The sequence below is a fragment of the Phalacrocorax aristotelis genome, chromosome 3 (assembly GCF_949628215.1).
Source record: "Phalacrocorax aristotelis chromosome 3, bGulAri2.1, whole genome shotgun sequence".
Classification (NCBI taxonomy): domain Eukaryota; kingdom Metazoa; phylum Chordata; class Aves; order Suliformes; family Phalacrocoracidae; genus Phalacrocorax; species Phalacrocorax aristotelis.
This window is the reverse complement of record NC_134278.1, coordinates 39199611-39217418: the sequence shown is the minus strand read 5'-3', so window position 1 is coordinate 39217418 and position 17808 is coordinate 39199611. Positions and strand designations below refer to the sequence as shown.

The following is a 17808-nucleotide window of genomic DNA, read 5'->3' as shown; positions in this document are numbered from 1 at the left end:
GAGATCCCTTAAACGCCACCATATCAAACTTTGATCAACATATCATTGCTGTGAAAGGAAATATTTTTATTTACATTTTCTCCAGGATGGACTGGTGTTTAAAAACAATGAAGAGCTTTGACTTCATAGAAACAATCAAATTAGTCAAACTATGCTGGCATAAAAGCATTGCTTATGCTAACATTGCCAATGTGAGAGAGAAATCAAGATAGGAATACTTCCAACTATACAAGGTGTAATGTGCCTGTACAGTGATCTTAGTGGCTGATAAAGGTAGGAAATTCAATTTTAGATTAAAGCTTTTAGTCTTCGTGGCCAGACTTCATGGGAGTGCAGAAGCATAAGCTATCCAGTTCCTTCCCCTGATCCTGAGAGTCAGCATTTATTTCGGCACAACATAACGTTGCTTTTTGGCTGTATCTGTATCCCATCACAGAGCATAGCCTTGCAAATCACAAACTGTTTCCTTAACTTACCTTGAATTCATGTAATGAACTGTAGTACTTTATATTGTAGCTTATTAACTAAGCCTGCATACTGGAAGTATGGGAGAAAAGCAGATTTACTGTTCTGAAGACAGGAATGTCCCAGAGTTGAAGTTCTCTTTTAGATTTCCATATCTAGTTTCAGCTCCTTTGATCTTAATTGGCTTGAAGAAGCTGTAACTTAGTTTAAGAACCTGAAGAATCAGTTAGTACAGGAATTACTATTACCACTTTTTAAGTTGCAGAATACTTCCATTAGATTGTATGTCTTTGAAATGCTTACTTTTGTACTACAGGCCAATGTCTCTGAATACATACTTCAATTTATTTTCTCATAAACTGGATAGGTTGAGAAGCTCAGAGCTGAAGCTGGACATCAGTGTGTGCAACAGAAGAAACGTTTGCCAGAAAGAGCGGCAGATGCTAAAAGAATACAGGATCTTGAGCGACAAGTATGAACTGTGTTTCATTTAACCTTTATTTCAGATAAGGTCTCTTATAACACTTACCAGCCCTTTCATAAGGATAAAACATTGAGTGAAGCTCTGTGATAAAGTAACTTGTGCTGTGGAGCACTCTTGGCACAAAAAGCTGCAATTACTTACTTACAAAGGATTCTTCTACTATGTTCTAATAAGCTATTTACTGATATCCCTTTTAAAATCATTTGACATACTGTTTAGTCTCTTGGAAAGGGACAAGAGGGCAAAAGCACACACAAGCTTGCTGTTTATTTTCTAAGGCTCCTTCTGAGTATGTTGAGTAATCCCTTAACATGACCCATTTCAAGCAAGTTGATTCAAGAGTAGGGGTTTAAATTTTATTGGATTCCTACAAGATTCGTGAAAACTGGGGGGAGTAGAGACCTTAAAATCCATGTTTGTACTGAGGAAAAGTCAGGTGGAAGTGGGCCTTTCTTAGGAGGTGTCATCTGCATTTGGTAGGGATGCGGAACAAATTGCCTCTGCAATATTCTAACGTGAAGAATATCCATAGATAAAAGAGGGGCTTATTATTAGTCTTGCATGCAAGATGGTATTTTTATTTTATTGCAGACTCGAAAATAAAAGGCATATAATTTGTTATTAGAAGAATAAATTCTTATGAAATCTCTCTGTAACAGTTGGAAAAGTAGAACGTGAATGTACGTCCAGGAAAAAAAGCAAATACTTTAAAAGCATTAAGAGCCACATACAACTTCAGTGCTAAGAAAATAAATAAAAGCTCCATTTGACATAAGGCAGTCTGAAGACCAGAGCAATATTTTAAGATGATGTATAAGTGAATCAGTAAGAGATGATGAGTCTTGCTTTTCTATAAACAATAACATAAATATAAACAATATTAAAAAAAAATCTTAACATATGCATCTCTAGTTTTCCTCTTCACCCAGCTTAAGTGGATGAGATTTGTTAATATTCTGTCACTTAGTTCACTTTTCATTAGAACTCTCTTATTTTGACTTCTGACTTAATTTTCTTTTTAATAGATCAGAGAAATGGAAGGAATTCTAAAAAGAAGGTACCCAAATTCTTTGCCTGCTTTGATTTATGCTGCTGCTGCTGCTGAGAAAGCTAATGGTCTTTCAGCTAAAACAAGCACTGTTGATTTTTTGGAGAGAAGAATAAAAAAGTTAGAAACAGAACTTGAAGGTAAGGACGATGAAGCTAAAAAAAGTCTCCGTGCCATGGAACAACAGTTTCAAAAAATAAAGGTAAGAGCTGGAGGCTTGTTGAGTAGTCTGCTCCACAAGTAACAGTCACAAGTTACTGGGGTCTAACACAGAGTACTGGTGAAAACTGAAGGCAAAGACCACAATCAAGGGAAAAAGTAGTTAAAGAATTTATAACCAGAATTTCAGTAGCCTCAGCACCTAAGATTAAAAGAGCATTGAAATTGCTAGAGTAGTATTGAAACTGAGAAGATAAATTCTTGAGGCATGATAATTTAATTCTTACAACTAAGATAAGTGGGTTTCATCCTGTGGGTCAGAGTAGCTGCTTACCTAATTCCTCGCTGTACCAAAGGCTGTGGTTTCAAAGGTCTGCCGACAGAGCATTTCTGCAGGGAACATCTGGGAACGCTAAACTTTCTATCCAAAAATTACATGATAGCAAGTCTTAAGACTTGTGTTAGGAAGCATGGAAGTCTGAAATTTTACCTCAAGGAAAAGGTGAACCACACAGGTGCTTAATGAACAGGAAAGTAAAGCATTGGCCAGTTGTTCCTCCTTTTCCCCATGTGAATAACTCATCATGCTTTCCCCAGAGGCTGTTCAGGCTATTAAGAGGGGTTAGGTTTTCCTCAGCTCATTAGGAAGAAAGATTCTATGTCTCTGAATTCATACTTGTAAATAAATAAAAATATATCCTGTTACAATGTAAGATTTTTTTAAAAAATGTGAAGTACAATTTTGAGGCATGTGACAGTAACGTTTGCAAAATGACACATGGCAAATACATAATGACAGATGTTTAAAAAATTAAAGACTTCTTGCCATATTAAAATAAGGCGCTACTTTGCCTGTCCAAGTCGGTAACATCTGAAGAGAACTCAATTATATAAAAATGAAATAGTTTCTTGTCAATTTAATTTTCTTTCCCATAGTAACTGCATGCATCGTGAGTAGAGGATTACTTTGTAGTAAATGTTTTGAGTAATTCTGTTTTACAGGAGACTTAAGTTTGCTTCACATAATTTTTTCACTCACTCATTTCTGAACTGATTGAGTAGTGTTGTTAGTAATACTGATGTGTATCCTTGCTTCAGCTGTGCAGTAACTTTAAAGAATAATAGGAAGAGCTAATAATAAAAGTACACGTGAGGAAAACGCTTTTTATTCCCCTCCTTCCACTCCCCTCCCTTAGATACAGTATGAGCAAAGACTTGTAGAGCTTGAGCAACTGCTTGCCTACAAATTTATGAGCGAATCGCCAAAACTGGACAGTGATAAAGCCAGTCCTGCAGAACTTGAACAGGAGCTTCAGAATCTGAAGAAGACCCATCAGATCACCATTAAAAACCTCCAGACAGAAATTGAAAACCTTAAAAGTCAAAATTCCCAATTAAAACTCAGAGGTAAAAAGGATAATAAAGACTTAGAGTCCACAGACTCTCAAATGAAACAAGGTAACACAAAAGACAGGCTGCTAAAACTAAATGAAGAACTGGTCACCAAAAATAGGGAAATACAAGACCTTACAAAAACTGTAGAGAAACTTCAAAAAGAAAGAATGGTGATGTTGTCCGATAATAATTTGAGAAATAAAACTGATAATAAGGAAAACTGTACAGACATCTTGAAAAAGAGTACTTCAGCAACAGATAAAAGGAATTCCAGCAACAGTGAACCCTTTCTAAGCATTTTCAAGGATGACAAAATATACCAACCACGTACCTTTTCTGATTCTAACCTCTCGGAAGTTCTGCAAGAAAATGCACAGCTGAAAGAGGAGCTAGACAGATTGTCTCTAGAAATGAACCAGCAGAGGGTGAAGTCTCAAGCAACGCTGGCTTATTCTGAAAATAACATACGAAGGTAAATGCTCAACGTGTTCCTTTAAAAAAGTTATTAAAGTGTTGGCTGATGCAGGATTGAAGTGACACATTAACATGTCTGCCGTGTGTGAAGCTAGCTTTTACTTGGCCAGTGTTCTCTGTAAATGTCATTGTTACTGTTTGGTTTTCCGGGTTTTTTTGAGTTTTTTGGTTGGTGGTTTGTGGTTGGGTTGGGGTTTTTTTTTTTTCACAGAATTACAGAATGGTAGGGTTGGAAGGGACCTCTGGAGGTTGAGCAGGCACGCCTAGAGCAGGGGGCACAGGAACGTGTCCAGGCAGGTTTTGAATGTCTCCAGGGAAGGAGACTCCACAGCCTCCCTGGGCAGCCTGTGCCACTGCTCTGTCGACCTCACAGGAGAGAAGTTTTTCCTCATATTCAGGTACAACTTCCTGTGTTCCAGCTTGTGCCCATTGCCCCTTGTCCTGTCGCTGGGCACCACTGAAAAGAGCCTAGTCCTATCGTCCTGACACCCACCCTTTAGATGTTTATAGGTATTGATGAGATCCCCCCTCAGTCTTCTCTTCTCCAGGCAGAACAAATCCAGGTGTCTCAGCCTTTCCTCATAAGGGAGATGTTCCAGTCCCCTGAGCATCTTGGTAGCTCTCTGCTGGACTTGCTTGTTTTGTTTGTTTTAGAGCACTGCACTGTCATGGTTCTTTCTACAGGCAAACCTATATTAATCCTTCTTGTTAATGCTACAATTCATCATGGTTTTGAGTAAAAAGATCTCAGTATAAATAGTTGCATTTTAGATGCTTTGTATTTGTGTTGTATAGCATTAATATTTGGTACACATACTTTCCTTCAATCTGGGATATGCTTTAAGTGGGATTTACTTGACCAACTGTAGAAACTTCACACTTCACCTCGTTTCCCTTAGACCCCTTCATAGTTGAACTAGAGGAAATTGGCTTATTTAGATTGCGGCACATTCTGTTCTAAAATAGATATCTGAAATAGGACAGCTGAATTATGATTTAAAAGCATCTATTTTCTCCCTTTTTTTAATAAGAGGCGCCAAAAAAAGTGATTGGCTGAGCTTTCTGTATTCTAGCTACTTCCAGTTAAGTGAGGCACATAGCCAACGTTGTAGGCTTCCCACCCTGTCATCCCTCCAGAGCAGCCGAAGTAGCAGTGGTGCTGTCTTGCGAGGTTTTGTTTTGAAATTTAAAAGATGCCTTTAACTTTTTTTTAATATGTTCAAGTGAGAAACTTCACCGCAGTTTTGAAGAACTCTCTGTAGCTGCTTTACTATATCTTATTTTCCTCTCACTCTGTTCAGGATACAGGAAGAGACAGCAGAGTACGTTTCATCTCTGAAAGCTTCCCATCAGAGGGAAGTGGAGAAGATTCTTTGCCAGCACGCAAAGGAGCATTCTACTTCTAAAGTAGCTGAACTAAGCAGCAGAATTTCAACACAAGAGGTAACATGCTGTAGATACAGTCATTGTACGTAGATACCTGTTAAAGTTATTTCTTTCTAGATTACTGTAGACTTTGTCTTGCTTTGAAGTAGGTTCTATAGTTCCAAAAATGAGCCTGTGCCACTGTTTTCACAGAATCATAGTATCGCTGAGGTTGGCAGGGACCTCTGGAGGTCATCTTGTCCAACCCCCCTGCTCAAGCAGGGTTACGTAGAGCCAGCTGCTCGGAACCACGTCCAGGTGGCTTTTGATTATCTCCAAGGAGGGAGATTCCACCACCTCTCTGGGCTTAGAGACCCAAACAAGTGCTTGGTCATGCTCACAGTAAAAAAAGTTTTCCTTATGTTCAGACAGAACTTCCTGTATTTCGGTTTGTGGCCTTTGCTGCTACTCCTGTCTCTGGATACCACTGGAAAGAGCCTGGCTCTCTTCGCTTTGCACACTCGAGATACCCTCCGAGCCTTCTCTCTTCACTGCTAAACAGTCCCTCATAAGAGAGATGCTCCAGTCCTTTCATCATCTTAGTGGCCCTTTGCAGACTCCCTCCAGTAGCTCTATGCCTCTTGCACTGGGGAACCCAGAACAAGTGCTCCAGGTGCAGCCTCACCAGAGCTGAGTAGAGAGGAAGGACCACCTTCCTCGACCAGCTGTCAACTTTCATACTAATGCAGCCCAGGATACCGTTAGCATTTTTTTCAACTTGATGTCCACCAGCACACCCAGGTCCTTTCCATCCAGATCTTTAATGAAGATGTTGAACAGGATTGATCCCAGAATTGACCATTCTATGTGTTACACCCCCCAAGTTACTGGCCTCCAGCTCAACTTTATTACAGTCATCATCACCCTCTGACCCAACCATTTAAGTTTGCAGTCCACCTCTCTGTCTGCTCATCCAACCTGTACTTCATCAGCTTCTCTATGAGGATCTTACAGCAGACAGTGTTGAAAGCCTCACTACTGAAACCCAGGTAGGCAATATCAACTGCTCTCCCCTCATCTGCCAAGCCCATCAGGGCCATGAACTTAATGTATGCGCAGTTTGCGTAAGTATTCCCTGATGAGATCCTCTTCCACCAAGGGTATATCTTCCTCGTTCCAGGCTTGTCCCCTAGTCTCTGGGGCCTTGGATTCCTCAAGGCCAGTCTTGCTAGTAAAGTCTGAGGTGAAGAAGGCATTCAGTACCTCAGCGTCTTCCATGTCCTGGGTCACCAGGGCCCCTGCCCCATTCAGCAGCAGGCCCACGTATTCCCTAGTCTTCTGTTTGCCACCTAGGTGCTTAGAGAAGCCCTTCTTGTTGCCTTTGCCAGTCTCACCAGACTCAATTCCAGGTGGGCTTGGGGTTTCCTAACCACATCTCTGCATGCTCGGACAGGGTCTCTACATTCCTTCCAGGTTACCTGTCCTTGTTCCCACCATCTGTACATTTCTTTTTTTGTGTGTTTGAGTTTGTCCAGGAGTTCCTTGTTCATCCATACAGGCCCCCTGGTGTTTTTGGCAGACTTTCTGCTTGTTGGGATGGACTGCTCTAGAGCTTGGGGGAGGTGATCCTTGCATGTCACCCAGCTTTCTTGGGCCCCTCTTCCCTCCTTGAAGGCCCCATCCCATGGGATCCTTTCAAACAGATCTTTGAACAGGAGAAAATCTGCTGTCCTGAAGTCCAAGGTTGCTTTTTGCCCTTCTCCCTCCCCTCAGAATCCCAAACTCCACCATCGCATGACCACTGCAGCCAAGTTGCCTTTGAGGTTACCATCCCCCAACAAACCCTTGTTCAGGGGTTTAAGGCCCAGCTCTCCTCACTGGCTCCTCCATCGCTTGGGTCAGGAAGCTGTCATCCATGCTCTCCAGGAACCTCCCGGATTCCTTATGCCCTGCTGTGTTGTTCCTCCAGCAGGTATCAGGGTGGTTGAAATCCCCCATGAGGACCTGGGCCTGTCCTTATATTTGTGCATTATTATTTTGGGAAAAGTTTTACACACGGTATGAACGTAGAAAGAGCTAATGCATTCAGATTATTTCAGAACTCCTTTTAACTGAAGAAAGTAACTTGAAGATCAAGACTTGTTTTCATGTACATGTATTGTACATACATGTGCGCTATTTAACAGTCCACGTAAAGGACTGTTAATTAGCACAGATAAGCATGTGTCAGGGGTTGCATTGTTAATATATGCATCACTTATACCTGCAATACTACAATACTAATTTTATTTTTGGTGTATTTTTCCTGTATAGGTCTTCACATGTTGTCACGGATATTTACGTTAACAATGACTATTTTTAACCTTTTTGTAGATATTAATAAAGCATCTCCAAGAACAAATCACTGAACAACAGAGACATCAGGAAGCCCTTCTAGTTTCACAAATGCGAGAGGAACTCCTACAAAAAGAGGTATATTTAAATTTGGACTAGGGGTACCTTATACTAATTAGAGAGTTTTCACTTTCATCCTTGTAAAGCCTCAAATAATACATAGGAAATAAGTCTTAGATACAGTATCTTTTCAGTTGCTTCTACATCAATTGTACCTGAGAATGCAATATATTTTTCTAATGTGAACAAGAGAACAACACAGCACAGAAGGTGGAACTCTGACCTCCTTTGATGATGATGATATCATTATTTATTATGTTAGAAATGTCTGACATCTATATGGAAATTGATCAGCATGTTAATCCAAGCATTCATAGCCTCTTCTTTTGAGAGTTGTGATGGGTAGTAAATAGACCACAGGACTTTTTCTTTACAAGAGGATATTTTATTATTGTTTCAAATTCTTTGTTCGGATAAAGCCTTCCTTTTTTCATCCTTCATCGCCATAAAACTGACTTAGGCAATTACATTCTTGGTTTTCTCCTTTAATGTCTACAAAACTTGAGATCTCTTAAGAAGAGAAGGTTAGTTGTAATAGTTCTTCTGAAATTCACTGGTTTGTGAGGTATCTGTTTTTCCTAATCTTCTATTAATAACATATAAAAATTACACTTGTTCATGTTTTCATTTTTGAGTTAATGTGTAAAATTGCTGTCTGTCTTTCAGCTCAAGCTTTTTGAACTATTGGCTATGCTTTTGTCGTTCTTAAAATGCTGCCAGTCTTTTTTATATCACCTGCTGGTCAGGAGGAGGATATAGCCTGGCTTAGCCTTGTGCCTATGCTTAATTCACCATCCCCCTGATACATTGCTAATTTTAACTTAATTTTGATAATACAGTAATTAACCTGCAAGTGTTATTAAAAAGAATCCTTCTGTTCTGTAAGGGACTGAGAACTTCAGATGTTTAATCTTGTTTGCTGCCCGTACATAGAAGAAATGAAAGAATTATCAGTATGTGTTTAGTACGTACTTAATATAATAAACCTTAGTCTCACTAAACTCATTCAATATTTCTTACCCATGACAAATTCCACCTCTGTTGGGATTTATAAAAAAGTGAGGGTTCGTAGGGTGAGAGGCAAGATCTCCTATTAAACAAGCTCTGTATTTCCAGAATAAAGGCGGAGACTTTGCGTTCATATTATGAATCTAATGATAGATGTTGCCTTTCCATACGACGCTGGTTTCACTCCAGTGACCTCGGTGTATATATAATACTTCCTCCTGGGAAAACAGGGCAAGAGTACGACGAGACAAATGTTATTCAACAGATATGTTTCTTCTATGCCTCTCTGCTTTAGAGATTACTAATGACAGCGATGCTTAAGAGGATGGTCATCCTGTCTGACCCAGACGTTACAGGCCGAGTTCGAGATGCTGGCATTTAAGAAAATGTAACGGAGTGTCTTGGTTGCAAAAATCATTGCAGGACTATACAGAGAGAAATATCCAAATAAAGCCTTGCCTTTGCCCTCTGGTATGACTGCTTTATTTAAATAACAATCTGCGCTGCTTTTAAAATACATTTTAAGCATTAAATGGTTAAATAAGTTGAGCTGAAAAAAGAAGGCAACCAAACCTGCAAACGTCATTAGTCGTGATAGGGAAAACCACTACCATTCGCAGTAGGATTGAGAATCCTCTGTCTAAAACGGTGGTACCTCAAAAAGGCAAACTTTTTTTCTGAGGCTCACTGGAAGATTGCTATTTGAATAGTGATTTCAGAAACGCTGTTTGTGGATGTTTTCTATTAACTATATTCTTCTCTTGAATAACAGCTTGCACGTAGCACAGCTTTGTATTTAACACAGTTCTGTTGCTGGCAAAATACACGGAGCTCGTTTTCTCCTGGGGCTTCTTCCCCCTCATAACATCTTTCCTGCATTAATTTTTCTGGAATTTAATTATATGCTTGAGATCACGCATCAGCCCTTTCCTTCAGTGGCGCAGCTTAGCAGAAAAGCTCATTTTCACAGAACTTACGAAACCAAGACTTCTGCTCCGCTGACAAATGTGGCTGAAATCGGCCCACAGGTTCAAAGCTGCTGGAGAAATGGACAGGAAGAATGTAGTAACATAGGCATTGGTATTTTAGAAAACATTAAAAAATGGAGACAATAGTAAGCCATCTTGGAGTCAGTTCTGAGTAAGAGTGGCAACATCTTATGAAGCACACAATGCTTCCAGCTACTTGAATTCAGCAGCAGAGAGCCAAGGATGGCTGAGAGCTTGAAAAGGATCAGCAGTTCGCAGATATGTTGGGTAAAGGGATCTAAGGCTTGTAATAAAGGAGAAAAACTGAAAACCTTTCACTTCAGTTTATTTATACACATTAAGAAAGTGACCAAAAAATTCGAAGGATGCTACATGGAGAAATATCAGATTACTTAAAATAGGAAAAGAATTAGAATAAACCAGTAGGGGTTCATAAGAAAACTTACCTGAATTTCTGGAGGATTAGGAAATCAGTTGTAAGTCATTGGAAGACTTGATTTGACCTGGCAATTATTAAACCAAAGGCTGTTCGTAATCATGTGTGTTAGCAGCCTGTCTTTTCTTAATTTATTCCTTAGAAATACACACTGATACATCTTATATTTGGTCTTTAACCAGGGTGTGGGAAGGGATCTTGTAAGAACATCTAATCATAATATTTTCTGTTAACTTTTTAGTATGTTTAAAACTACAAAAATTTACTGTAAATAATCATCTCATAACATATTATGAACAGGACAGGACTTATAAAAAAGGACTAGATTTTCATATCCTCAGGCCTCTTCTTACAAATGAAAGATCCCGGTTGAAGTCCCTGGAGCCCCTGTTTAAGTGTTTGAAAACAGAAGACTTCTCTTTGGTCTTCCTTTCTGCAGCTTTTGAACGGAATGATGAAACAACACAAATACACTTTGAAAGGAATCTGTTTCATATGCTGCTTAACACAATGATTCTCTCAAACCATAGGTGACAAAATTGTTGGAAGAACTGAGAGAGGCTAAGGAGAGCCAGAGTCCTGAAATGAAGCATTTCTTGTGCCTGGAAAAGAAAATCAAGCATATAGAGACCAGACATGCAGAAAGAGAGCAAGAAATTCAAAAGGTACGCTGGAGCATATCTGCATTTACTTCTCAAGAGCAATTTATGGGTTTAGCCGTAACTTTATGCACAGGCTCGTTTAGCTCACGCTGCAGCGGGGCAGGAACTTTTGAGTGCAGCCATGGTTTGTCTTTGGTGCTGGCTGACACCGGTGACTCTGGATGCAGCGTCAGTCAGCACCTCCTCGCCGTGGTACCTTGCGCGTGACTTGCCTATCAGGTGCGTAACTTCCTCGCAACCTGACCTCAGGAGGCCTTGCTTTAGCAGAGGGTTGGGTGGGCCACGTGACCTCTAGTAGTCGCTTGTATCATTCAGTTATTTCGTATTTCAGTTACACAGTGAAAGCTAGGTGTTGAAAAATTGCGGCAGTTTGTAACGCAGAGTTAGTTAAGCTATGATATATTCCTCAGCTGAACTCTAATTTTATTTTCTAGTCCTAGAAGTCCCATTCAGAAAAGCTGCGTTAAAAGCATAGAAACATCTTGCAGCAGTTTACCACGTACTGGTTTTAATACATGAAACAACAACTACAAAGCCTTTATCCTCTACAAACTAAAACTTTTGGATTTTGACAGTTGGCTCTTTGCGCTACAGCTTCTTGTATCTGACGCTTGTATCCCTTGAATGGGTAAAACAGTTTTGCATTGTTACTTCCATCTTATGTCATGGCCTCCATCCTGATTTTTCACCTATCTGGGAGCTTCTATCATCTGGAAACAGTTTTCTAGCTCATATAGATTTTTTTTTTTCTCAACACTTTCATCACTTAAATATATGATTGTCTTTCATTAGTGTTTTAACTTAGGTTTTACTTAAATACATGGAGTCGAAGGGCAGTTAGGCTGGAACATAATCAAACCTGCCGTTGTTCCTAGTTTGTGGAGTTTGTTCTACAGTTTTGAACCAGATCTCAAGGAATACACTTTTCTTTACAGAATTGTTGGTGGTAGAAGGCTTTATTCTCATACATTTCTACATCAGATATTTACTTTTCTTCCCAAAAAGAAAGAACTGTGCATAAAACAAGTCTGTGCATTGAGAACGAACCCTGCCACCACCGATGACTTTATTATTTCGGTTCACCTTTTGTCCTGCTAAAGGCAACTGCAATAGCTTTTGTACAACACAATTTCTCTTCCATTTCTCTAAAGTGTCTGCCGCTGCCTAGTCTGTCATCTGTCGCCACTGAAATCATTACTGACCCATAGTATTTACTAAGCTGTTTCGTAATCTACTTTAATAAAATAGGAGCGACAGTACACGCAACAATTACTACTAAGTAATTTCCTCTTTCCTGGGGCCGCTGGCCTTGTTATTAAGCTTTGGGGTTTGTCTGTCCTAGCGTTGCACCTTTACTCACCTGCGGCGGGGCACCGAACAGTCCCCCAGCCGAGTGATAACGAACTGAACAATGTAGAAAAACTAACTGCTGAACAAGGAAATAATAGGTTATCCTTAGGATCAAACTGCAAATACAGTGATTATGGCCTTCAAGTGACAGAGCTTTCCTTAAAGGATTTATTACAATTAATAGTGGCGTGGAGATTTTGATCCCTTGTGATACTTTTTATTCTGGGCAATTTAATAGGATTGTGCCATGGAGTCACGGCAAAATTATTGCAAATTTTTATCTGCAGCAGCTCCAGACCTCTGTGACTACAGGATATTTTCTCATCATTCATAGAACTTGTGGTTTTCTAAAAGAACAGTTGTAGCCCAGAACATGTCATTCAGATTTGGTTTCTCTAGCAGAGCGTTTGTTTAATTAACACGTTTAAATGGCAATTCAAAAGGTTCGTTTTGATTATAGAGGGGTTTATGTTAAATGCTCAGCTTTGTCTTATTCAAACCTTTCATTGCTGCTTTGGAGAGGATAAGTTAAATTCTCTCAAGGCTCATTAGTCAGTAATGGATTCTACCCTTCTGTCATTAATGCAGCTATTTAAAGAACTTCATCGCTATCAGAATGATTTTCGTAACAGTCAGGACAAATTGTTTCCACTTCACATGAGCACTGGGCTCTGAGACTGAGCATCAAATAAAGCGAAGTGGCGTGTTTTTGCAAAGGGACGGCGTTGGCTGAGCTTTTGACTAGGGCGTCCCAGCGCTGACTCACTTCTCGTTTGCAGGCAGCCCAACTAACACAGCGCGCTACTGAAGCAAGGCAAAGCCGCGAGGCTGAGAAGTGGCGAAGGCTGGCACAGCGGAAGAATCGAGAACTGGAGAAATTTCGAGTGGAATTGGATTCGATATTAGATGTTCTACGTGAACTGCAGAAACAAGGGGTTGTTATTCCTGTACCTAATTCCAGTGGATTCAACGTGACGGACAGCTTTTGGAAGACGTGATTATGTAGGAGTGGGCTAGAGAAGCAGAATTTTCACACTCAGTTATCTATAGAAAATATTATTGAAAACCATTAATGTAACACTTGTAAATTTAATTACATTCTGATCTTACCTGGAATCTTGCTTGTCCAAAGGTAGATTCGCATTGAGCACCACCCCAGTCATCTTGTATGATGTCTCGTATTTTGTTAGTAATAAAGTTACATGCAATTTTTTAAATATCTTAGGAATACTGAGATTATTCCATGAACTCATTTACCATTGAGAAATTACATTTGATGCTTTTTCAGATACTGGAGGACATACCTGAATACCTTTAACTTCTGCTTATAACTTGTCTCACAGTGATTCCTCTGTGAACAATTTGACTACCATGCTGTTTGGCTTGTGGTTTTAGTATATAGTGTTGTTATTTTTCATTTGATAGGGCACAAAAATCCTCTCCCCCCTTCCCCCCCCCCAACATGTTGCTTCTCTCCCTCCACTTCATAGAATATTCCTTCCCTTAAGACACCTTTTACCCTTGTGAATGACTGGAGGGGTGGAGCAGAGCAGGTGTTCCCTGGTGATGCTCAGATTCCAAGTCGTCCCTGTTTACTCTGCAGAGATTTCCAACTGCACTGGGAAGAATGATGGCAGAGTGGCTGCCTGAATTGTTACAGGGCAGATAGGAAAAAAGCCTGTAAAATACAGTGCGAGAGTAGTTATTGGTATCCCTTGTGAAAGGGAAGGCTGTCCTGAGTAAGTTTACACAGGGCTGTTCTGGATCTGACGGAGTACCATCTTCAGGGATGGTCTTGACAGAATAGAGGCCCATCAAATGTGAAGACAATGTACTAAAGCTCAACTGCAGGGTCAGGGTGGTGGGCAAATTCAGAGTTAAAATACAGAGCGATTTGGAAAAGGGGCCAGGAGGAAGAAAAAAACATCTTCAAGAGTGACAAGGGAGACTAGTTTGCTAAAGCAGGAGTGATCTACCACCCAACCACCGCCTGCAGATGTACCGGCCTGCTGAACTGACGGGCATCGTAGCGGGTAACAAGCAGAATGTTAGAGACACCATTGCCTTCTCCCTCCCTGCTTCTGCCCTGCTGGAGTCACACGCCTCTTCAAGGCCCTTCCATGCTCTTTTTGACACACATGCACACAAAGATAATGTGAGAGAGAGTGTATATAAAGAGACATGAAAAAAATTGTTTGCAATTAATATAGTAATCTTGGTTGTTTCATATTCAGATATTTTCAGTATTTTTTGGATGGATGTTTTGTCCCCCATTCATGAAGTATTAGTCTGTATTCATAAAATGTACATACAACAAGACTTTGTATATAAAAATATCAGCTACGTGTAAATATGCTGCATTTTCTTGATTTGGGAATATTTTGCAAATGAAAGGGGTAAAATTGGATAATCACAACTTCCTAGTTATTTCCTGTACAATTGGCTCTATGTGTAACTCTGTATTACAGTGTGTGACCTGGAGTGAGATTGTTGTTAAATTACAGCAACCCTCGTGTTCCCCGAGCGGGAACGCAGGGATGCTGTGCGTGCACCGCCTGGGACGGGAAGGCCTAGGGGAAGCATTTCTGGTTGCTGGAAGCTCTCCCTCAAACATGTAACAGCTAGGTCATCAAGAAGGGGTTGCCTTAATGTTCATGCAGTTCATTCAAACAGCTTTTAAAATTCTTACATTCAGTTCTCAGGAAATGCTGGGATCTTACATGGTTTTAATTAAATTTCAAATTAAATTTTCTCTGTGAGTCTATTTAACTGAGCAGAGACAGTTTTACTTACCATTTCTGTAAGCTATGGTACAGTTTAGACTGTGTTCTCACATGTATTTATGTAGTTGTAGACTCACTGAAGCATGGGCTTTAGTTTCTAGGCACTTACCACAAAGGTGACACACTAACAGCCTCTCTCTGCTCTTGAATGGCCGCAGTAACGGTGTTCTTTTTTGCAGAACTAAGGTTCAAATTGTAACTATTCTGATGAAGTCAGTAGTTCTTGACTCTCCAGCAGGCTTGACAGTGCAGAAAGGGGAAAATCCCCTGAAACGGCGCAAAGGCTGACAAAACGGGTCACTGGCTTTTGCTGTATTCCACCAAGCAATTCAGTGGGATCTTTCAGAGAGTACTAGAATTACATACTCCTCATGTATAGTTTTCTTATGTTACACTAGTTCATCATGCATTTCCAGGAGGCATTACAATGGATGGATTAAAAGAATCCTAAACATCATTCCTTTGAATCATTGCTTTATGTTTAGCTGCAATTCATTTGTTCACAGCTAAGCAGCTGGAGTATAATAATTTGAATTGTCATGTGTGAAGGTTTTAGGGAATCAAGTGAGCAGCTGGCTGGGTGACTCAGCAACCCAGACTGCAGAGAAGACATTTGCTTCAAGAGAGGAAAACTGGGTCTGCAGAAGAATATGTGATCTCATTGTGGCACTTGTGGTGGAGAGAGATGCAGCGTGTTCCATTTCAAGTCCTCTGAAATACATGTCAGAATTGTTCATGTAACAAATAGGTTCTCATGGATGAAGACTTTATTTGATAGTACATAATACATTTTGAAGTCTGCCACAATAGCCAGTATTTAACGTATTCTGGAAAAAAAAGAAGGAAAATGGATCTATGTACTAGCACTAGCTGTGCAAATCCAGTTCTGCAGGGAAGGGCGCCTTGCATCGAGTGCTGCCCTGCCCCTTTTGAACAGAAAGTCCCCTGGTAACTTTGAATCATAACGTTTAGCCTTTCACACAGCTAACTACGTACCTCATGTCCAAAACAAGGAAAGCACAGGCCTCCAACTCTTGCTCTTGTTGGAGAACGTCCCTGCTACCTGGCAACAGCTGAGGCTACTTGTTCACTCGCATAGTGAGACTACTACTAGTCCAGCTCCGCAGCATCTCCGGCGGCGTATTTAGCTTTGTCATCTTTCACTGCCAGGAGGATAGGGCAGAGTAGAAGAGGAAGAAGCACGCTTGAATTCTTCCTTTGCCAGTGGCTTATGAAGGGTTTTGTGGGTTCTTTTAACCACAGGGTGGCTAAAAATGTCAGTATTAAAGTACTCAACATCTACAGCTCAGGTGCATAAATACTAAAATGCATGGCAAATACCCATCATTTACTTCACCTTTTAGCCTCAGAGACCATGTAGCACTGGACTTTTAGTAGAGAAGTTCATGGGGTTACCTTTCCCTTTCTTTTCTCTATGAACAGGCATTTTCTGATTTTATAGTATACCTTTTTTGGGTTTTGTTTGTTTGTTTGTTTGGGTTGGGGTTTTTTTGTATGTGTTTTGTTTGTCTTAAAGGTACACAACTAAAACTTGTTTACAGTAAGAACATTTCACAAATACTCACATTTGAAAACTGGAATACATAGCTTGACCTAGTAAGTTCTTACAGACTACAATACGTGTTTATGCAAACAAACATATGTAATTATCTTAGGGGAACTCTCCATGAAGTTAGATCTACCACAGGTAAAGCATTTTTAATGAGTTTTGAGATGAGGCTCTGAAACAGATGGCCCAAGCAGTAAGAAAACTTGCAAAAATCGTGTTTTCAAACACCACTGAATTCTGAGTACTCCTTTTGAAGGATTACCCTTGTCAAAACAGTTTCTATTTACTTCATAGTGAACCAACTCTTCGTGTTTTCTCAGAAAAGATGAATCTTTTTAAAAATTATATTCAAAAGTCAGTCATTACACCAATCGCCTTTCCCCTGAGGCAAAACATCGTGTCTATTACTAGCTCTTAAAAAAGGAAAAACAAAGAACAGCTTTAAAATAACTGCTTTTGAAGACTGCAGAAAGTTTCTGCGTTTGACTCTGCTCTAATGCAGAGGCAGAGCAAAAATCTGAATAAGACTATTGCTGCTGCAGCACTTCTGAAGTCACGTGGGAGCTGCGCCGTGGGGACTGCCAGGTTGTTTTTCTGGAAAAAGCAGCGTGAAGGACTTTAAAGATAGAAGGGAGAGAAGATGGAAAAAGTAGAACCACCATCAGGGACAAACAGAAGCAGGAACCAAACACTTACATACCTCTACGGGATTAATACATGCTTCAGAAGGACACTAAAAATACAATTCAAGTGTGTTGTAAGTTAAGCTGGTATTAGCCCTTGATAATTTGATTAAATACTTTTCATCTAGGCGGTAAGTGTAACCAGTATCCATACATATGAATACTCCTCCTTTCTCCCCAAAGCAGCAGTTATGCGCCCAGGAAAAAAAGCCACAATGATTTAAGGTAGCAGAAGAAAAGCTTAGGTTAGCCCACTGGGAATAGCAAGCTTTTCTTTTCTAAAACTAGACCTTCATTATTTTTAAACCTGGTTTTAAATCCTTTAAAATTAAGCTTCACTTCTCAATTGCAGAGGATCTGGATTCTACACAAGTTTTCCCCTCATTTAAGCAGAATTTCTGTTTTCAAGCATGGTAAAGGAAAAAATTAGAAAAGAATAGATCAAACATCACTGAAGGCAGCTCACTCACCCAGAAATAGGCT

At 40.0% G+C, this 17808-nt stretch overlaps 1 protein-coding gene across 5 annotated transcripts in view; it reads left to right on the top strand.

The window, feature by feature from the left end:
- CEP162 (centrosomal protein 162) overlaps positions 1-14770 on the top strand; it is a 47476-nt gene extending 32706 nt beyond the window's left edge. For 3 of the 5 annotated variants that reach the window (XM_075087206.1, XM_075087207.1, XM_075087208.1), the window contains 7 exons: positions 833-937; positions 1975-2199; positions 3353-4023; positions 5327-5468; positions 7764-7862; positions 10808-10942; positions 13069-14770. In XM_075087206.1, coding sequence (XP_074943307.1) covers positions 833-937; positions 1975-2199; positions 3353-4023; positions 5327-5468; positions 7764-7862; positions 10808-10942; positions 13069-13287 — 1596 coding nt within the window. In that variant the 3' untranslated portion in view covers positions 13288-14770. Of the gene's footprint in view, positions 1-832; positions 938-1974; positions 2200-3352; positions 4024-5326; positions 5469-7763; positions 7863-9147; positions 9298-10807; positions 10943-12877; positions 13047-13068 lie in introns of those variants that run through there. The other 2 variants (XM_075087209.1, XM_075087210.1) reach the window with 2 other exon arrangements.
- Positions 14771-17808: the final 3038 nt, after the last annotated feature.